Source organism: Mobula hypostoma, chromosome 2 (assembly GCF_963921235.1).
Source record: "Mobula hypostoma chromosome 2, sMobHyp1.1, whole genome shotgun sequence".
NCBI classification, from domain to species: Eukaryota; Metazoa; Chordata; class Chondrichthyes; order Myliobatiformes; family Myliobatidae; genus Mobula; species Mobula hypostoma.
The window spans coordinates 104,840,799-104,864,476 of NC_086098.1; the positions used below are offsets into that span (position 1 = coordinate 104,840,799).

A 23,678-nucleotide genomic window follows, 5' to 3' on the forward strand; every position below is an offset into this window, starting at 1 on the left:
CAGACCTGCAGGAAGAGTGAAGGTTTACAGATGAGGAGGAATGAGGTGCAACACAAAAGACTATATAGAGATTAGGGGATAAAGGACACAAGACATTCTGCAGACACTGGAAATCCAGAGTTACACTTACAAAATACTGGAGGTACTCAGCAAGTCAGGCAGCATCTATGGAGAGGAATAAAGAGCAAATGTTTCCAGCCAAGAACCTTCATCAGGACATGTGTATTGGAATTGATTTTCATTACCATATATACTGAGACAGTTAGAAATTTAATATTTCAGTAATACTTGAATAATTCATGCCAGCATGTTATTTGTGTGCATACACCTCAGTTAAAGTAAAACCAAAGAAACACCTTTATCTCCTGGCTCTTTGTTTTCCTTTCCATTAGTTTTTCTGTTTTAGAGTCACAAAATATAATAGTGGTGACGAGATTTTTATAATGAACTAGAGATGATTACCTACCTGTTGAAGCTTTACTGATATTATGAAAGTAATGCAGGAACATTTAGAATCAAAATCACTGTTGATTGTAGAATGCTTTAGGTTTCATAAGTGGAATCAAAAGGGGGGGGTGGGGGGAGTCCATTTCAGCTGAACTGTAGAGATTGCTTTAGCATTGTCAGTGTAGTGGTGGGCTTAATGATGCACTGAAAGTTCAGTTTCTTTGTGAAATCTTGAAGAAAGCATTCAAAAACAGCTCCTAACTGAAGCACAACTCATGTTTAAAAGAACAGTTGAAATTGCTGTGTTAATGGAAACATTTTATATATAGGCATCCGTTAGTCTCATGAGACCATGGATTTGCACCTTGGAAGGTTTCCAGGGTGCAGGCCTGGACAAGGATGTATGGAAGACCAGCAGTTGCCCATGCTGCAAGTCTCCTCTTGTCCATGCCACCGATGTTGTCCAAGGGAAGGCCATTAAGACCTATACAGCTTGGCACCGGTGTCGTCACAGAGCACTGTGTGGTTAAGTGCCTTGCTCGAGGACACAACACGCTGCTTCAGCCAAGTCTTGAACTAGCAACCTTCAAATCACTAGATGAACGCCTTAACCACTTGGCCATGCGCCAACACAAATAATGGAAACAGCAGAGATACAAATGAGTTGCAGTCAGGAATGAGAGTGAGCGTGAACTAAATTCCAATGCTCAATAGAAACTGGCCTGGCTGAACAAATAGTGCTACATTGTGACAGGGGCTCAGACACACCAGACCAACGTAGGTTTAAAGGCAAAACTTGCAGAAAATGCAACAAAGTAGGACATATACAAAGAGCATATTGGGCAGACAAACGAACAGCACAGGATAGAGAAAAGGATAAAAGTCAAACTACAGTTTCAAAACGAGTACAAATTGCATGCTGTTGAGGAAAAAATCTGATAATGAGAGTGACACAGGGCTAAGTAGCCTTAAGATTTACAATGTGAAAACTAACCAGAAACAATCAATATAGCTTATATCAGAATGAATGGTAAATTAAAATGGAATTGGACACTCACCCAGTCATTCCACAAAATGAGATTGAACAGCCTTTCAAAGATAATGAACTGAAACCTGCAGATATCCAACTAAGAACTTATACTGGAGAAAAGTTACCTCCTGTGGGAATGACATTTGTAACTGAAATACAACAACCAACAAGCCCCATTGTACATGAGGGCCAGCATTGTGGAGATGCGAGTGGCTGAGACAACTACAACTTAATTGGAGATCCATCCATGATTTGCATGCCACATCCTCTGCAATAAAGTCAAATGAATGTTAATTAAGAAATATACTGGATGATGCCACAGCCATGTTCAGGGATGGCATTGGAAAACTCAAACATATTAAGGGTAAAATTGTGTCAAATGAAAATGCCACACCCAAGTTTTAAAAAGCCTATCCAGTTCCTTATCCCATCTGTAATAAAGTAGCTGGTGAACTGTATTATATGGAGGTTGAAGGAATTCTTTCCAAGTTTGGGTGGAGTCCATGAGCAACACCAATGGGCACAGATGCCAAGAAGAATGGGTCTGTCAGGATCTGTGCTGATTTTAAGGTCACCATCAACACGATCCTAAAATTAGATCAAAACCCTCTACCCAGGATAGAGGATATGTTTGCAAACCTTTCTGGAGGGAAACACTTCAGCAAAGTGAACTTAGCTGAAGCTTACCTACAGTTGGAGATGGAAGAGTCCAAAGCATTTCTCACTATTAACACTCACAAACGGCTTTATCGATATAATAGACTTATTTTTGGATGTCCTGGCACTCAGTACTACCTGGATGACATCATTGCTACCAGTAAGGATGACAAGGAACACTTCCAAAATCTCAAGACAGTGTTCAAGAGATTAGAAGAGATGACTCAACAAATGTGAATTCTTTAAATCAAGAATTGCTTACAGTGGTCACACCATCGACGCACAAGGATTACACAAGAGTGCCTAGAAAATTCAAGCAGTGTTGGATGACCCAAGGATGAAGGACATCTCACTGTTGCAATCCTTTTTCAGGATTTGTCAATTATTACAACAGCTTCCTGCCAAATCTGGCTACTGTGCTCCACTCCTTGAACTCATTACTACAGATCGGAAAGAAATGGCAATGGACAAAGCCGTGTGAGGTGGCTTTCCAAAAGTCAAAGAAAATAGTAAATGGTAACATCAGACACTGTACATTATGATCCACATCATCCAGGGAAACTTGCAATTCACTGTTTAGAAGGAAGATGTTCAGAGCAGTCAGAACCCCTTCCTGCAGACCCAGAGTCAACCTCTACAACCACTACGGAGGAGGACCCTGAAGCTGAGATTGTTTCACAGCCACAAGTTTCACCTGCCAGACAGAGAGATTCCCCTTGTCAGGAAAAACATTAGCATATAAGGATAAGAAATACCCCACAGTGATTAAATCTTTAGGCCTGAATCTAAAGATTTTGTAGTTAATTGGCAAGCTTCAAACCCTATGCATTTGTACCTGCCTCTGCATCCATCATGATCATATCTTTGGAAGTTTGCATTAATCTTATTTTGTCTCAAGCATTTTATTGTCTACCATTTGTCAATCTGGAGATGAGGCAACTTGGTTACTTACAAAAATGTTAAATATAAACAGTTATGAAAAGAAACATTTAATTACCAAACAGCCTGGAAATATTTTTCAAGCTACAAAGCCAATGCATATAATTATTTTAATACCTATCATTTGATTAATACAAAGGAAAGGATTTCCACCTCAGAAATGCCAGCTGAATCTGTACATGTTCAAACATATACAGGCCTCACCCACTTCACTTCTGTGGGAATGTATGGGTTGACCAAACATTCAGATACAATTACAACATTTAGGACATGCTGAGACAAGCACTTCAATAGGCCAAGACTGAGAAGGATACAGTCCTAATCCAGGTTAATAGTATTAATGTAGATGAGCAAAACGGTTGGATTGAACCTGGAGGGAGGTAAGGTATACTATATAACTACAAGATGCTGGGTGGACTGACTAACAAAGATAGATTAGGAAAAGGTTTGGCATTCAGATTGTGCTGTCAACGAAGCTGAATCTCAAGGAGGTAGGTGAGTGAGGGAGCATTCTTGGTGGTGGGAGGGCCATGTATTGCATTACCTAGTGACTGAGAGCTGCAAGTAGATAATCATGGTGCAGAAGGTGAACAGCCATCACTATGCATGTCACAACAACGTCACTGCTAAACCAGAATAGAATCAGAAACGTTGGACGCCAAAGATTTTGCTTCCTGAAGACTTGTAGGTGGATTGTATGGATTTTGGACTGCTGATCATGAAAATCATCATGAAATTTCAGTATCACACACTTTTTTTAATTGAATCCCTTATATTTGTTACAATTCAGTATTCAACACCATAATTCCCTCCAGGCTCGACAAGAAGCTCAGAGACCTTGGCCTTCACCCTGCCTTGTGTAGCTGGATCCTAGACTTCCTGTCAGATCACTGGCAGGTGGTAAGAGCAGGCTTCCTCACCTCTGCCCCTCTGACTCTTAACACAGGTGCCCCTCAGGGCTGTGTACTAAGGCCTCTTCTTTACTCTGTATACCCATGACTGTATCGCCACCCATAGCTCCAATCTGCTAATTAAATTTGCTGATGTCACTATACTGATTGGCTTAATCTCAACTAATAATGAGGCAGTCTACAGACAGGAAGTCATCACCCTGACTCAGTAGTGTCAAGAAAACAACCTCTCCCTCAATGTTGCAAAAACAAAGGAGCTGGTTGTGGACTACAGGTGGAATGGAGACAGGTTGGCCCCTATTGACATCAATGGATCTGGGGTTGAGAGGGTAAACAGCTCAGCGTGAACATCACTGAGGATCTCACGTGCTCTGTGGTGAAAAAGGCACAACAGTGCTTCTTTCACCTCAGATGGTTGACAAAGTTTGATATGGCCCCCCCAAATTCTAGGAACTTTCTATAGGGGCATGATTAAGAGCATCCTGACTGGCTGCATCACTGCCTGGTATGGGAAATGTACTTCCCTCAATCGCAGGACTCTGCAGAGAGTGGTGCGGACAGCCCAGCGCATCTGTAGATGTGAACTTCCCACTATTCAGGACATTTACAAAGACAGGTAGGTAAAAAGGGCCCGGAGGATCATTAGGGACCCAAGTCATCCCAACCACAACCTATTCCAGCTGCTACCATCCAGGAAATGGCACTGCAACATAAAAGCCTGGACCAACAGGCTCCGGGACAGCTTCTTCCACCAGGCCATCAGACTGCTTAGTTCATGCTGACACTACTGTATTTCTATGTTATATTGACTATACTGGTGTACATATTTATTATAAATTACTATAATTGCAAATTGCACATTTGAACAGAGATGTAATGCAAGATTTTTACTCCTCATGTATTGGAAGGATGTAAGTAATAAAGTCAATTCAATTCAGAATTCAAGTCAATTAAAATGTTGCCCACAATATAAGCTTAAATATTTTCTATCTTGTCCAGGTATGCCCGGGCACGCTTTGGGTTGGCAGTATGACCCGCAACAATGGTGGCTTTTTATTGATTCTTCAGTTTTAAGCCTGAAAGCTGTGCAGCTACACAATAGCAATGTCCACCCTTCGATATCAATCAGCAGTACACATGAAAGGAAACTACCAAAATTTGGAAGTCTTGTTGAAACATACCCAGTACAGCACTACAACTGGAACATCTGTGGCGATCAGAATGTACTAGCACTGCTACTAGGAATACAGCTTGGATACACCAAGTACTGTTGTTTTATTTGTGAATGGGACAGCTGTGCTAAAGAATCCTATTGCATTAAAAAGGATTGACCATTCCATAAGCAGTTGGCTTCTGGGCAGAAAAATGTGGCACATAAGCACTGATAGGTGCTAGAAAGGTATTTTGGCTTTCTCATCATATAAAACTGGGGCTATGAAAAATTTTGTGAAAGCAATAAACAAGGAAGGTGAAGGATTTTGATGCCTCCCAGAATAATTGATGCCAAGATTAAGGAAGGCATTTTTGTTGGCGCACAAATCAAACATGTCATCAAAGACAGGGAATTTGAAGAACTTCTAGTGGGATCGGGGAAAATCACACAGAAGGCATCCAAGGATCATGTTGAAAAATGTTTTGTCAACTACAGAGCACCAAATTATGTGCAGCTGGTTGAAAACATGCTTCAAGCATACAAAACAGTGAAGTGCAATATGTCACTAAAGATGCATTTCCTGCATTCCTGTTTTACACTCTCCCCTGCAAACCTTGGCACTGTCAGTGATGCGCATGGTGAAGGGTTTCACCAGGACATTGTGGTCACGGTATCAGGGCAACTGGAATCCATCAATGCTGCCTGATTATTGTTGAACATTTAAACAAGAAGCCTCAGACACTGAGTACAAATGAAAGTCATCAATGAACATTTTTAGCTCAGTTAAAATATTGCAAAGGGTCAGCACCATTATGTTATTAAACACATTATATTCAATAAAAGTTAATTTCCTTTTACTCCAAATTCCTACATGATATACGTAGTCTGAAATTATATTTGTGTTCAGCTTCAAGCGGTCCATCATAACCATAAGGGATACAAAAAAAATTTCCTGTCCAATGAAATTAACCGCACAAAGTGACATTCTGCTTATGCTATCTATACCAGTGAAGAAAAGCAACCCAACATAATCCCAACTACTACCTCTTGGTCTGTTGTCCTGGTTCTTCAAATACACACCAACATCACTTCTATTGGTATTGGTATATTATTGTCATACGTAACGAGAAACAGTGAAACGCTTGTCTTGCCTACTGTTCATACAGATTAGATCTATTACACAATGCATCAAGACAGAACGAGGTAAAATAATAACAATGTAGAATAAAATGCACCTTACTCTTCTAGTAAGATGGCAGCACATTTGGACACAGTGACCTCTCGAGGGTTGATAGGTTCTTGATTAGTCGTGGCGTACAAGGTTATGGAGAGAAGGCAGGAGAATGGGATTGAGAGGGACAACAAATCAGTCTTGATGGAACGGTGGAGTGGACTCGATGGGCCAAATGGTCTAATTCTGCTGCTATGTCTTATGGTCACCACCACTTTAGTCCTGAAGTACACCCATAAAAGATCCACAGCAGAGGGAGATTGAACCAACATAATAGATACACTTATTTGACCTCATTTAGAAGGAAACATTGCACAGTCTATGTAGAAATTCATGAATATACTAATCAGAGGCAAGAATTCCCACTGTACCCTGCTATGGTAATCTGATTGAAACCTCAACTTCTACCACAGCTATCTTGAAAGATACAGGTAGATTGGTGACAACAAGGTTGAGGGAGTTTATCGATGTTGATTCATGTACCACCTGCTGCAGGTGTGTTCTGGTACTTGCATCCTTCAGGTACAGTGGCTGTGCTAAACATTTCATTTCTGCCTACCCCTGATAACCTTCGACATCCTACCTTCATACTGAGGACACACTAGATTGTTACGTTCGACACCAGCATTGTTTTAAATAGGTGGCACATATTCCCTGTCCTCAGTGATGGTGAAGTACAGAGGACAAGGCTGAAGCATTTTCGCCCACATTTAGCCAGAAGTGCTGAGTGGTTGATACAACTTTGCTTTCATCTGTGACCCCACCATCTTGTTCTTCAGACAAAGTGATTCATTCCATGCAATACCAAAAAAAAATTAGCAAAGTCAATGGGATCGGGCGACACACTAACTACAACCCCAAAGACCTGTGGTCTGGAACTAGCCCTGCCCCTTGGCAAGCAGTGAAATGACTTTGCCTGTCACCCAATCATGCAGAAGCTTAAAGTGTCCTGAAAATAGAAGGAAGTCCGAGCTCAAATAGTAATTTTAAATTAGTTTCTTCTTAATTTGCTATAAAAATTAAGATGGAATAAAAAAATGGAATGAAGTCACAGGTTAAGCATCAGCTATAATAGGTAGAACATGTCTGGGAGACTAAATGGTCTCCTTTCATTCCTATGAAGTTGAACATCACACAAAAAGAAAATTCTAGCCTGAGAACCAAGTTGTGATTCACAATGCCACTGGAAAAGAACAATAAATACAGCCTCGTTTATGTCATGCTTTTAACAATTGCTAACTGGAAAAACAGTGATATTTTTAAAATACAAGTTGCTACCTTTTAAAGGTAGATAAGATTTGAAAGAAAATCAGAGTCCGACTTCTCATTTTTTCCCTCTCCAGTCCTGAAGAGGGATCTCAGCCTGAAAAATTGACTGTTTACTCATTTCCATAGATGCTGCCTGGCCTGTAGAGTTCCTCTAGCATTTTGTGTGCTGCTCAGATTTCCAGCATCTACAGATTTTATTTCATTTGTGATTAGATTAACAATTAGCACCTCCCAAGAAAAATGCATGTCCAGTAGATCAATTGGATCAAAGGGCAGAAGTTCATTGTAGTACATGAATTTGCCAAAAATCACAAGCCATTCCCAGGGTTTGAATGCATTCCCTGTTTACACAAGACCATAAGTGAGAAAATACATAAAATCACTTGATAAAGTAACTTGGTTTTGCACCTTGCTATCTACCTGCATCAAGGTGTAGAACCTTGTTAGCATCCCCCACCCCCACATCAGGGTCAAGTGAAGCCTTGAGAGCAGGTGGTGTGTGGTCACTTGAGTTGCTTTTGCACGCCGCAAGTCTTGGTTATGCAGCCACTGACACCAGGCAGACAGAACCTGGAGCAAGTTAGTACAACCTGCACCTACACAATTACTTTGATGAACCATGATATGAAAGTCCTGCTATGGATCATCATGATGAGATCAAGAGAAAGCACAAAATCTACGATCGCACAAAAGCAGAACAGCTTCATTGAAGATAGTGGAATGCAAAATGCAATCTTCAACCTTACAATGATTTATGGGCACCATATACATCCAGAAAGACCTATAACCATGTTTCATTGCTTACACCAAAGCTTTTGATAAGGTGAGACATGAAAACTTATAGTAGTCCTTCAGCACTGCAAGATGACCAAATGTATAGTTGTCACAAAGAAACAGAAATACGAATTGAAAATGAGCAATGAAACAATTAAGCAAACATGGAAGTCCAATTGCTTTGGGAGCACAGTAACATCTGACAGTAGGGTTGATGTCAAAACTAGGGGATTGAGATTGCTAAATGCACATTCAAGCACTTGAGCAAGATACTAAAGGACAACAATTCTGTGGGTATGAAACTATTTGTCAAGTCAGATTTCTTTTTCTTTGAACATGTGCAGCTTCCCCACTTGAAAGGGATTGAATGCATCTACCTGAAGGTTTTTTAACTAGATTCCACTCAATGACCAAACAACTTTTCCTTTTTCCTCCTTTTATTTCTTGCAGGTGTGGCAGTTTGATAGTTCCATTAGTTCCACCAATTCCACCAACCATTTGATGTTAGTCATTAGACATTTCATTAGTCACCAGACACTAGTCATAAGACACTAGTCGTAAGTTATTAGGTGAAAAAAAAAACTGGCTACCTCTCCGGACTTTGCAGACGGATTCCCACCTGCACCTCTCCGCTCCTAATAGACCATTATGTTTTCAAACCGGGCAACCCCTCCCAAAGGTTTGAGCTCTTCTTAAATCTCGTGCCATTTCCCAGAAGCACCTGCGCACGATGATCCCCGTGACGTGAAGCTCACACTAACCCAAAATGTAGTGACAGTAGTGCTCTTTTGCATGAAACAGTCTCTCAAGTTATTTAAAGTTCAGCATCTTACCGTAGATTCCAACGCTGCTCCCAGACTGCCGCTGTGATGCTGCCCGGTCCTCCCGCTGTTCCAGGAAGAAGCAGCACTCAGGCAGCAGGTTCCATCCGGTCTATCAGTGGATTCTTGCTATTACTTTTAAATCTTATTTTCTTTTGCCTCTAGGTCCCAATACTTTCCAAGAGGTCTAGTCTGACTTGACTGTTCACTCCACACTAACATATAGAAGCACATGTCAAAGCAGAATGAAGGAAGACTTGAGCTGCAGAAATGTGGTCTTTGAGAAGAATGATTAAAATATTGTGGAAGCACGAAGTAAAAAAAAATGTGGAAGTGTTGCAAAAAGCTGGAATAAGAAGAACTGCTATCAATCAGGAAACAGCAGGTGGAATTTCTGGGACATGCACTGAGGAAAGAAAAGCTCAAGTATCTTCCAGTGCCAGGAAAATTGATGGAAGTTGCCACAGTTGATAGCCCATGACATTCATAAGTTACATCAAGGGATGGGTAAGCAAAAGTTTGAGAGCTTATTAGAACTTCTTTGACAATGGCAATGACATCTACCTGCACTGCCCTCTAATGCAAGAGATTTTGCACTATACTGTTGTTTTACCATGTCCTACCTCAAAGCATCATTGTAATGAATTGATCTGCATGGACAGAATGAAAGACTAGTGTTTTTTTTTAAAACTAGTCCTCTGTGCCTGTGACAATAACAAACAAACTTAGCATGGCCTACCAAATATTCGAAACAACTAAGAGTTGCTTTCTACAGTGAAGCTAGCAGCTTGTGTTCTCAAGAGATAATGACATCATTACTGTGGGAAGGCTACAGCCTTTATTCTTTAAGACCAATTCTTGTTGAATTTAATAATATTTATTGGAGCCCTCTTGAATGGATGGGTATCCATAAGGCAGGCCTTCGTAACCCATTTGGGGGCCTCCCATTGTCTCTTGTGCTTCCAAGGCCTGTAATTTCCTTCGTACAGAAACTGTCACTAAACGTATACTTTCTAAAACACTAAATAACCTTCAAAAATTGGTGGGGGAGGGGAAAGTAATCAATTTGCCCTAACACCAAGAAAATTACCTAATCCAGCATCCAAATGAACTGTTTTTCTCAAGCAAGTTCCAGTTACCCTCAATATATTCCAGCAGTCAGTATAAATAAGCCATTACAAAAACACATGAAAGGATTGAAGCAATTTATTTGTTTTCATGATTTACATGACTATAGAATTATTACTTCCAAAATATTTAAGAAATAAACTGCAGAAATGCCCAAAATAAGAACATTTTGTCTCGGGTACTATTACCATATAGATATTTGGAAAAAAATTACTTCATACCAAAATACGCAAGATATTATTTGCTGATACATTAATTCTCCTGATTCTAGGCAACCTCCAACTTCAAAAAGGAGTCTATCTTCTCAGATTCCACAGCCTGGAAAAAGGCATCATAATCCTGAAAATAGAAACAAAAATGTAATTATTGCTCACCCTTTTCTTCCCCAGGTTATTTAGCTTACCAATATTCATGGTTTTCAAATCTCACAAATGTCTCATTGAGATGCCATACTGGATAACAAAGCTGGCCAGGTGACAGGCATCTCAGTGGGAGAACATTTTGGAGACAGTAAACAATTGTCTGATCATTATAACCATGGACAAGGATAGGAACAAATGGTATGGGAAAGTATTTAATTACAGGTAGGTGAAGGCTGATAATGTAAAATATATTAGGCAGGAACCTGAAAGCATTTTTTAGCAACACATGTTCTCATGGAAAGGCACAAAAGTGTAGAAGTTGTTAATGGACCATGTGGTCACTTGTAGCTTTGTCCTACTGAGACAGAAAGAATGGTGGTGGTAACAACAACAAGTGGTATATCCCAGGTTACTTTGGAAAGTAAGGGAAGAGATTGGTGGGGCATTTACAGTGATTTGTGTGTTTTCCCTGGCCACAGTAGGATCAGAGGACGAGATGATGGCAAATGTTGTTCCATTGTTCAAGTAATAGGGGTAAACCTGGCAGTTATATACCAGTGAGTCTTATGTCAGTGGTGGGCAAATGAATGGAGAGGATTATTAGGGACAGGATTTATGAGCATCTTAATGAACAGTCTTATTAGGAATAGTCAGCATGGATTTGTGAAGGACAAGTTGTGCCTCATGGACCTGAATCTGAGTACTAGGTTAATGGCAGGATTCTTAGCCGTGTAGAGGAACAGAGGAATCTTGAGGTCTAAGTCAATAGATCCCTTAAAGTTGCCACACAAATTGATAAGATGGTTAAGGCAGACTGTGGTGTGGAGTTTGAGTTCAGGGTTATATGTTGCAGCTCTTGAAAACTCCAGTTAGACCACACCTAGAGTGTTCTGTTCAGTTCTGGCTGCCTCATTATAGAAAGCATTAGAGGGGATGCAGAGAAGATTTACTAAGATTCTGCCCAGATTAGAGAACATGTTATGCCATGAGGAAAGGTTGAGTGAGGTAGTGCTTTTCCTTTTGAAGCAAAGGGCCAGATGTGACCTGAGAGAAGTGTACACAATAAGTGGGAGAGACAGGGTAGACAGCTTTATTCCTGGAGTGGCAATGGCCAATACAAGAGGATATCCGTTTAAGGTGAGTAGTGGAAATATGAGGGAGATGTTAGAGGTAGTTTTTATATTTATATTATATATATATATATATATATATATATATATATATATATATATATATATATAGTGGTAGGTGCCTGAAATACACTGTTAGGAGTAATAGTTGAGGCTGATACAACAGGGACATTTAAGGGACTCTTGGATGTAGGAAAATTGGAGGGCTATGTGAGAGGAAAGAATTAGTTTGACCATTTAGTAGGCTTAGCTAGGTTGGCACATGGGCTGAAGGGCCTGTACTATTCTATATACTATATGCTCGATGGTCACTTTGTTTGATACACCTGTACACTTTTTCATAAAAGCAATTATCTATTCAGCCAATCATGTGGCAGCAACTCTATGCTCAAAAGCATGCAGACATGGTCAAAAAGTTCAGTTGTTCAGACCAAACATCAGTATGGGGAAGAAACAAGATCCAAGTGACTTTGACGGCGGAATGATTGTTGATACCAGACGGTGATTTGATGCAACTTAGAAACCACTGATTTAGAATTCTTTTGCACAATTGTTTCTAGAGTTTACAGAGAATGGTGTGAAATACACACAAAAAAAAAAATCAGTGAGCCCCAGTTCTGTGGGCAACAACACCTTAAATGAGAAAGGTCAGAGGAAAGTGGCCAGACTGGTTCAAGCTGACCAGAAGGTCAAATAATCAGGCAATATTATAAAGGTGTGCAGAAGAGTGGCTCTGAATTCACAACAGGTCGAACTTTGAAGTAGATGGGCTACAGCAGAAGACCACACTGGATTCCACTCCTGTACCTAATAAAGTGGCCACAGTGTATATATAGGTTGCAACTTTGGTACTCGACATACAACCAACTCACCCAGCAAGAGAGGGGCTGATGGGAGGGTGACGAGGTAATTCATGAGGATAAGGTTACAACATACCCCACAGTATTGGTTTCCATTAAATATTTGTGGTGCCATTGCATTGGGATCCCCTACTTTTGCTCTCATTTCATCTTTAAGTTCCGCATTTGCCGACAGATCCAGTAATGTGTAGGGTATTCCCTTCGAAGACAAGACACTTTCAATGTGTTTCTGCTTCTTCTCCAGCTAGAAAGATTTTTATAAAATGAATCCCATTAACAATAATGGAGAAACAATTGTTACAAATAAACAGTTGAATAAGTTCAATAAAAACTGGTCTCATCTTACTAACAAATCAATTTTGACATTATACACAAAACCGCGATACACTACTGTCCAGATATTGAGAAATCAGTGGTTTGGTTTCTGATCGGCAGTGTGGTGATGTCAACCCATATCCACTCACCAGGATCCTGGTTCCTGAACACTACAGGGAGATGGTGAATGTGGCTGATGGAAGTGCTGCACAGGGTTGAAAGTTCTCCCATTGTCAGAGGTGGGTGGTGAGAAAGATGCACACATTTCATTTCATGCAGGACCCATTTTGTGTCCCATGTTCCCTATAACCTTAGTGGGTTCTCTGGAAAGGTTTCTTATTCTACTGTAACTTCTTTAACGAAAGTGCAGCATACTATTAATAGGAATACCATTCCTTGTCTGCAAAATCTGCTAATCTAACACCCAAAGTCATGAATGTTCCAGCTTAATCGAATTTAACTACATCATCAGTGGATAGGTTCAGTATATAACCACCTGCTTCTTAAAAACAGATGGATCTATTTTTATGAACATACTTTAATACTAAATAGCTACAGAGACCTATCTGGTCAGCAGGAAAGCTCCTTGGCTGCAGTTTGCCATCACAGCAGGACTTGTATGTGCACAGGACAAAGAATCAGACACAGAGGATAAAAAATTATTGCAGACATGACCAAACCAGCAAACTGCCTTTGCCAAAAGCTACACTCTGGAAAGCACTACAAGGCTATTAAAACAAAAACTTCACATCATAAAAGTTCTTTCCCTGAAGCAGTTAACCATTCTAATTAGCACCCTCCCTTCCATCTATTACCTCAGACACTGCACTGTAAACATTTTAAACCACTTTTTAATATTTAAACTGTAAATACACTATGTATGCACATTTTATTCCACAACTGTACTTTAACTTTACTTTTTAATACAATTCTTTGTAATTGTAGCAGGTCACACCAACACACTGAAGCAAATTCCCAATAGACAGAAGTATATGCCGAATGAAGATGATCAATAGTTACCTTCTTACAAACAAAAGTTACTTTAATTCCCTCATGAACTGATAGAATTCCAGGGTCTTTGTGATACAAATGTCACAAATCATTTCAAAGAAACACAGTTGAGCAAAAAAAAGATACAAAACACAGGTGGCCCAAAAGAAAACATTGAAGAAAAATTTAAGGAATGGCATCAGGAGCAATTGAAAGCATAGAAAAGTTTATGGAGTAAATTCCAGATCTTACAGCCACAGCAGCTGAAGGCACAGCTCCTCACATTGAGACTGGAAATGAGCTTCCTTCCCCAGGCTATTAGATTTCTTAAAACCCCACTGCCACCCAGCACACATGTACACCCTGTCTGAATGCCCAGCTGCCCCTCCCACCAATCCCCAGCTCATGTTGACACTCCCATCCTGCACTGGTCGCTATTCATCTTTTATTGCAGCTGTTTTACATATTTATTACTGTTTTATTTATTATAAAAGTAACATTATACAGTCTTAAATAAACATGCATCTCACACTGTCAACCTGTCAAGCTTCAGGCCATGCCACGCCACGCCACTCAGGCAGTGTTCCCTCTCATGTTTTAGTAGTCAGTGTGTGCAAAAATCTTGTGCAAATTTTTTTCCTTGACAGAAGTATGTGCACTCTGAATGTGCACATGACACAGTTTATGTAGGTTTACAAAATACTTGACAAAACTGCAAACAAAATTACATACATATTTATGTCACTCAGTTATTTTTTCCTCCCTCCTGTCTGTGGCATTTACCCATTCTTTGTAAACTCTATCTGGACTAATAGAACTTCCATCCATTTGATGCTTTTGATTCTCATTAACATATCCAAATGACATTCACCGAAACAGTTTCTCAGCTTGTTTTTGAGTTGACTCATTAGGCTAAAACCTCACTCACAGTCCGCACTAGACGCATGAAAGGTTCCCCCAGTGTCCATCAACTGTGCAAGATCGCAAAACTGTTCATTTTGAAGTACAAATGCCACCATTTGAGCAAACTTTGAAATCTGCTTTGATTTAATTTTTTCTTGCATAGAAAATTTGAAATCGTTAAACTGTCTATTACAGTATTTTCAGCTAGAAAATCAGATATTTTAGACACAAGGTATTAACTTGTTCATTGCCAAATGTGAAGTCACAATCTGCAATTGCGGAGAAATCGAAAGCTGACCATTCTTGTACCTCATCATCAGGAGACCTTTCTTCTAGATGAACACAAAGACCATTTTTGAAAGTCAACAGCGAACTTGTATCTACTGTGATGTTTTCTTCACGTTGTTGCCTTAGCAAAACTTTAACTTTGTCACTCCACGAAACATTGTCTCCCAGATACTGCTTTCTTATCTTGTCAATTTTGCCTCGCGCAAAATGAAGTGAATCAATTGGTGTCAGGCCACTCTTTCGCAAGATCTTGCACAGTGCAGCCAGTTCAAAGACACAACTTAAAACCTGTAAAGCTACTTTGTTTGTAATGTTTCTCAATTTCTTGTGACAGTATTTATCCACCGGGTCATTTAACTGATCTTCTTCAAAGTATGTGATCAGTGCCTCAATTTTTTATTATTGCCTGCAATGCAAAGTGTCAGATGGTTATCTAGACTTCATTAAGTGGTCTGAAAGCAACAGCTTCATTTTCAGAGGCCTCTGCAATTTCTTTAAATTCACATCTATTAACTGCAGATCAAGAAAACCTTGTATAGATTGTCCTCAAAGTTTCACTGTGTCTGATTAACTTTACTTCTTTCCATGCATCACAAATCCCCAGATCTTCACGGTGTGCTACATGGTGTTGCTGAACTAAGTGTGAAATGTCCTGTTTAAGTCTTGCTGCAACACCATTAACTCTGCTCAACATTACTGACGCTCCATCATTCGTAAACATCACCATTTTATGAGGTCAAGTTTCTTCTCTTCATAAAACTGCTTGATTGCTGAAACAATAGAAGCATCACATGTCTGCAGCTGAACTATTCCGCCAAAAAACATTATAAACAGTACAATCTTTAGATCTGAATTTGAAATATAGAATGAAACACATTTACAGATAGGTCTGTGGTTTCGTCAACTGCTCATGTGTGAAAATCCGCTGATGCTACATCTTCAAACACTTCTTTCTGAACAATATAGTTGATAGTCTCCAGAAATTCAAACGCATAATTTTTGCTTTGCCAGCTGTCTGGGAGTTGAACATACTTTTCCATATGTTCATTAATGTGTTGAACTGAATGTAAAGAGTTATTCATTTTAACAGCTAACAAAACTGTTGATATGAACTTCGATCTCCACTGGGTTTGATCGTTTTCATTCTCACTCATCTGCACTCAACTGCAACATGCATAGCGTGGTAAACCATGTATATAGGTTGTAACTGGGTTACCTGTCTGCACATGCCTGGACACGCCCCTCTGCTGACTGCTCCTGTGGCTCCTCCCACAGACCCCAGAATAAAGGTGATTGTGTCACTGCTCCTCCCACAGTCCAGGACAGACATACAGCATGGACATGGATCCATTTTACTGTTAATAAAAGCCTTTCAGTATTTACTCTACTTCCAGTCTTTTGGAGTAATTGATGGTGCATCACGTAGCGCTCCTGTAACGGGTAATGACGGGTTCTGCTGCCTGTACACTGTCCAAATGCGATTTACTTACCAAATTTGCAGTTCTTTTGCACTTCACGCCCTTCGCTTCTTTTGAATTTGACACAGTGAATCAATATTTTTTCCAATAAAAACTTAGTAAGTTATCTACAGGGTTTGAAACAGATTTTTGTAAACTAAGATATGAACACTGTCCGCCAAACATGGCTGCCACCGTGATGCAGCTGTACAAACTGGAACAGGAAAGGTGAGGTGACATAAATTTGTAACATGCATTGTGGTATTTGATAGACCGACTAACTAGTTAACAGAAACAGTTAGCTAAAAGATCATTTTCAATAAGTATAATGATTACTACATTATTTTAGGTAACTAACCTTTTGTGCACACATTTCCTTCGTGCACGGGTTGAAAAACGTGTGCACGCGCACAGCTTAGAGGGAACATAGCATTGTGACTATATGCTCTGAACTGTAACTATATTGTATGTGCTGTGTGTGACTATGTACTGTGTTTTGCACCTTGGCCCTACAGGAGATAGATTTCATTTAGCTGCATACATGTGATTGGTGAATAACTATGAACTTGAACAACAGGCCAGACCTGTTAGAATGCAGAGCTATGAAATTTATTTATTTACTTTTTTCGAAAGGCTGAGTGGGAGGATAGTTAGAGGTACAGAGTTTAAAGTGGATATTACTCTATTTTTGAAAGCAACGTTGGGAAAAAAGACAAGTAGGTAATAAAAAATGAGAACGCAAACATGAGGAATTCTGCAGATGCTGGAAATTCAAGCAACACACAAAGTTGCTGGTGAATGCAGCAGGCCAGGCAGCATCTCTAGGAAGAGGTACAGTCAATGTTTCAGGCCGAGACCCTTCGTCAGGACTAACGAAGGGTCTCGGCCTGAAACGTCGACTGTACCTCTTCCTAATAAAAATGAGAAAATGGGAATGAAGGAAGATTATAAAACTATTTTTACTTAAATGAAATTTGTACTAGTACCAAAGGAATAAGAATTAAATTAGAAAATGGACAACTACAAAAGCTAATTCTGTACTTGAAATGACATATGCATCCTTCCTAGCCTCCCCCACCACGCAGTATTTTGCTACAACAAAGACAATCCTTCAGCCCATGCAGTCTATGCCAGCACAGAGCATTTCCATCAGTCTCATTCAGCCGCTTCCACCCCATTTCACCCGTCCATCACCCAAGGACAGTTTACAGAAGTACTGCCTTCCAGTGATGCAGGAAAGCAGAGCATGAACGTAGAAATCTATGTGGTCATGGGGAGAATGTGCATACTCACAGACCTGGGTCACATTTGGGTCAGTGGAGTTGTGCAGTAGCAACTTTATAGAACGCAGAACAGTACAACACAGAAACAAACTAATGAATATAGTCAAATAACCAACTAAACTAATCCTTTCTGCCTACACAATGTCCATATTCTTCCATTTCATGCATGTTCATGTGCTTGTCCAAGTCTCTCTTTAATGCCTCTATCACATTTGCCTCCAACACCACACAGCATATTCCAGGCATCCACCACACTATTGGTGGGGGGGGGGGGAAGGAGAGAGAAGAAACTTGCCCCAAAGATCTCCCCTTAAGTGTATGCCCCCTAGTGTTAGGTATTCAATGCTGGGAAGATTCTTGCTACCCATCCGTGGTGCTCAATCTTATAAAATGTTGCCAGATCTCCCCTCAGCATCCAATGCTTAAAAACAAAAACAACACGTGGCCAAACTCTCCTTATAAGAAATGCAGTTTAGCACAGAGCATGCTGGCAAACTTCTTCTGCACCGTCTCTACAGCCTCCACATCCTTCTTACAATGAGGTGCATTTAACTAGCATTTTATAAAACTGCAACATTAAACCATAGCTTCTGAACTCAGTTGCTTGATTAATCAAGGCAAGTTGGCCATATGCCTTCTTTATCACCCTACAAAGAGTAAAAGAGATGAGTAGATATTGGACTGCTGGAAAATGACACTGGAGTAGTAATGGGGGACAAAAAAAAAATGGCAGATGAACTCAAGAAACATTGTGTCAGTCTTCACTGTGGAAGACACCAGCAGAGCATGCCAGAAATTCTAGAGTGTCAGGGGCAGAAGTGAGTTTTGTTACTAAGGACAAAGTGCTTGGGAAGCTGAAAGGGATGAAGGTAGATAGGTCACCTGGACCAGATGGACTTCACCTCAGGGTTCTGAAAGAGGTAGCTGAAAAGATTGTGAAAGCATTAGTAATGATCTTTCAGCAATTGCTAGTTTCTCCAATGGTTCCGGGGACTGGAAGATTGCAAATGTCACTCCATTCTTTTTTTTAAAAAAAGGCGGGGGGGGGGGAAGAAAGAGGAAGAAGGCAGAAGAAAGGAAATGATAGGCCAGCTAGCCTGACTTCAGTGGTTGGATGAAGTACTAGTGTACTTGGAGGCATAATAAAGTAGGCCAAAATCAGCATGGTTTCTTCAAAGGGAAATCTTGCCTGATTTGAGCAAATAACAGGCAAGACAGTCAAGGGAGAGCCAGAGGATGTTGTTTACTTGGATTTTCAGAAGGCCCATGACAAGTTGACAATCTTGAGGCTTCATAACAAGATAAGAGCCCATGGACTTGCAGGCAAGATCATAGTATGGATAGAAGATTGAGTGACTGGCAGGAGGGAAAGAGGGGAATAAAGGGCAGCCTATTCTGTTTGATTGCCATTGACTAGTGGGACCATTTCTCCTCACATTATATATCAACAATTTGGATGATGGAATTCATGGCTTTGTGGCCAAATTTGCAGATGATACAAATATAGGTGGAGGTGGGGGCAGGTAGCGTTAAGGAAGCAGGAATTCAGAAGGACTTGGAAAGCTTGGGAGAATGGGCAAAGAAGCAGATGGAATATAGAGAAGGGAAGTGTACGGTCATGCACTTCAGTAGAAGAAATAAAGGCATTGAGCATTTTCTGAACGGGGAGAAAATTTAAAATCAGGCACAAAGGGACTTTGGTGTACTCATGCAAGATTCCCTCAAGGTTAATTTGCAGGCTGAGTCAGTGATAAGGAAGGCAAATGCAATGTTAGCATTCATTTCAAGAGGACTAGAAATTAAAGGCAAAGAAGTAATGCTAAGGCATTGGTCAGATGGCACTTGGAGAATTATGAGCATCTTTGGTCTCTTTATTTAAAAGTTTATGTCGGTATTGGAAAGAGTCCAGAAGAGGATCGTGACAATAATTCTGGGAATGAAAGGGTTGAAGTATGAAGAGCATTTAATGGCTCAGGGACAACACTTGCCAGAGTTTAAAAGAATGAGGATCTCATTGAAACCTATCAACTGTTGAAAGGCCTAGATAGAGTGGATGTGACAAGGATGTTTCAAAATTCAAAAGTACATTTATTATCAAAGTACATACATGTCACTATCTCCAACTCCAAGATTCATTTTCTTGCAGGCATACTCAATAAATCCAATAACTATAATAGAATCAGTGACAGACTGCACCAACAGAGTGGACAACCAGTGTGCAAAAGACAACAAACTCTGCAAATACAATGAGAAAGATGTTGCCAGTCTGAATTTACTGGGGTGGGTGGCACAGTGGTTAACACAATGCTTTATGGTGCCAGTGGCCCAGGTTCAATTCTTGTTGCTGCCTGCAAGGCGTTTGTACATTCTCCCCATGACAGCATGGGTCTCTGCCAGGTGCTCCGATTTCTTCCCACAGTCCAAAGATGTACTGCTTGGTAGGTTAATTGGCCATTGTAAATTATCCATGATTAGGCTAGGGTTAAATTGGAGGTTGCTGGTGGCATGGCCTGAAGGGCCAACTCTGTATCCCAATAAGAAATAAAGCGAGGAAATCAAAGATCCAATCGGACAAGGAGGTATTGAGACCAAGGTATTGGAGCTTTCTGATTAGTTTTGAGGGGATGACGGTATTGAATGCTGAGCTATACTCAATAAAGAGCATCCTGATGTATGCATCTTTGCAGTCCATATGTTCCAGGGTTGAGTGAAGAGACAATGAAAAGGCATCTGCTGTGGACCAGGTTGGTAAATTTGAGCAGATCCAAGTCACTTCTCAGGCAGGAGTTGACACATTTCATCACCAGCCTCTCAAAGAACAATCACTGTAGATGTAAATGGTACTAATGGTAGTCATTAAGGCAGGTTATCACACTGCTTCTTATAGTGGGAGAGTCTAGGAACAGAGGGATCAGCTTCAGAATTGAGCATAGGTTCCCAACCTGGGGTTCATGGACCCCCAGTTAATGGCAATGTCCCATGGTACAAAAAAGTTTGGAAACCCCCAGAAAAACGGAATGTCCATCTGGAACAGAAATGAGGAAGAATTGCTTTAGCCAAAGGATGGTGAATCTGTGGAATTCATTGCCACAAACAGCTATGGAGGCAAGGTCATTGAGTATTACTAAAACAGATTGATAGGTACTTGATAAGTCAGGTCATCAAAGATTGCAAGAAGGCAGGAGAATGGGTTTGAGGGGGATAATAAATTGCTCATAATGGAATGGCAGAGCAAACTAAAAAGGCCAAATGGCCCAATTCTGCTCCCATCTCTTAAGATTTGTGTCGCCATTTTCAAAGAGCTTTGAACTTTGACTCCAAGATCACTGTTAATGACAAAACCCTTAAATGTTGATATGCAGTGTACTGTCTCTTAACAATGGCTCTCCCAAAGTGTAATTCTTCACATTTAGTGGGGTTAAACTCTATCTGCCATTTCTCAACCATATCTGTAACTGATCTATATTCTGCTGCATCAGTTGTGAGTTGTATACACTATCCACACACCACCAATCTTCATATCATCTGCAAACTTACCAACTCACCCACGTACAATTTCAACCAGTTCACTTAAATATAATCACAAACAGGAGAGGTTCCAGCAAAGATCCGAGGAACACCCTGGTCACAAACCTCCAGGCAGAATAAGTCCCATCAACCACTATCCTGTTTTCTATGGGTAAGCCAATTCATAATGGATCCCATGCATTTTAATCTTCTGAATGAGATTCCCTTGAGGAACCTTGTGAAACATCTTACTAAAATCCATGTAGACAGTATCCACAGCTCTAATTTCAATTACCTTCACCTCCTCTTCAAGAAACTCATATCAAGTTAGTAAGACAACTTACCCAGCACAAAACCACGCCTACTGTCCCATGGTTTTTCAAATACTAGTAAATCCTACCCCTAAGAATCCTCCACACTAGCTTTACTAGTGCTGGTACAAGACTCACTGGCCAAAATTTCCACTACAATCCCCATTTCCCCTCTTTGATTAATGGACATTTGTTGTTCAACAGTACTCTAGGACCTTGCGTGAGGCTAGAGAGATCCCCCTGTTCGTCAGCACTCCTGTGCCCTATCATTCACTATACAAGTCCTACCTGGTTGTTCTCCCAAAGTGCAACACCTCACACTTGTCTGCATTAAACTGATCAATCCAACTTTGATCAAATATCATGCTCACATCACTACATGCCTTCAAACCAATATTGGAAACGCATCTTCAGCCAGGTAGAATACGGCGTCATCACTCCAATAGTCCCCGCCCGTCACCGTTTTTACTTCCCTTTCTTAAAAAGTCCCTCTTTAACCTAGTATTATCTTGAGATAAAATTTTGTGCAACTTTGCAATGACGTGGCTCGTTAATTGCAGTCCATTGGATTTTTTAAAAAAAAACTAGTCGACCTCCGAAGTGAGCAACAATTCAATAGAACAAGAGGACAACAGGAAAAAATCTGGGTTGACCGTATTCGTTCAAAGTTGCGTTCACTAATAAGACAAAAAATACAGCTTTCTTTTTCACCAAACTGTCCTAGTAAAAACAGGAAGACACATTTCACGGAATTTCTTAATTCAGTTCAGCGTGCTGACTATTGCTGCAACTTCATGATTTGGTTTACACTGTGGCAGGCAAAACAGCACATAATAGGACTAGCTTTTTAAACTCCACTTCTGAGGAGTGTGTATCGAATTCAAATATAGCTGCCTTGGGCAAATATTGATTCTAGAGCTGGAAACATAGGACATAGAATAGTACAGCACATTACAGGTCCTTCGGCCCAGAATGTTGTGCCGACCCTCAAACCCTGCCTCCCATATAAGCCCCCACCTTAAATTCCTCCATATACCTGTCTAGTAGTCTCTTAAACTTCACTAGTGTATCTGCCTCCACCACTGACTCAGGCAGTGCATTCCACGCACCAACCACTCTCTGAGTAAAAAACTTTCCTCTAATATCCCCCTTGAACTTCCCACCTCTTACCTTAAAGCCATGTCCTCTTGTATTGAGCAGTGGTGCCCTGGGGAAGAGGCGCTGGTTATCCACTCTATCTATTCCTCTTATTATCTTGTACACCTCTATTATGTCTCCTCTCATCTTCCTTCTCTCCAAAGAGTAAAGCCCTAGCTCCCTTAATCTCTGATCATAATGCATACTCTCTAAACCAGGCAGCATCCAACCACATTTTCGCAAGTTTAAAATTTTATAAAACTCTTCACGCTTTTCGACATTAACGAAACACTTCTCCACCCCAGTCAGTCAACAATAATGTTTCAGATAAAGACATTTCAAAACCACAGTTTGCTGCCACAGTTTACGGTGTTTAAATCCTAACGCAGCGAATTCAGGAAAAGAAAGTAGCTTTAATAAAACGCAGTAACTACCTCAACTTTGGCAGTAATGCTGCAGTAGTAAACAATAATAGCCATGCTGAAAGCTTGCAAGTTCCACGAAGAGTTTCCACAGACTAACTGAAAACTAAAACCTCGCCCTTCTTCCTGTTTTTAAATAGTAAAACGGAACGTAAGCAAGTCATTTGCATATTGAATATGGAAAAGACGTAGCGAGGCGGATTTCAAAACAATTTAAACAAAATGTGTGACTCAACCAAATCCTCGCTGAGTAACTCAGCAATACAATAGATGTTAAAGCACAGGTTTTACATCTCCAAATATTCGAAGCTGAACTCTTGGAAGGCGGGGTGAGCAGAGGAGTCCATGAATGG

At 40.4% G+C, this 23,678-nt stretch overlaps 1 protein-coding gene across 1 annotated transcript; it reads right to left on the reverse strand.

The window, feature by feature from the left end:
* Window positions 1-10,428: 10,428 nt before the first annotated feature.
* Window positions 10,429-23,455, reverse strand: zgc:153284 (uncharacterized protein LOC751696 homolog). Its single transcript, XM_063072065.1, has 3 exons — window positions 23,338-23,455; window positions 12,789-12,956; window positions 10,429-10,699 (listed from the first exon to the last, which is right to left on the reverse strand). The coding sequence occupies exons 1-3, from the start codon at window positions 23,380-23,382 to the stop codon at window positions 10,628-10,630; spliced, it is 285 nt and encodes a 94-aa protein (XP_062928135.1). The 5' UTR covers window positions 23,383-23,455; the 3' UTR covers window positions 10,429-10,627.
* Between the last annotated feature and the right edge of the window lie 223 nt (window positions 23,456-23,678).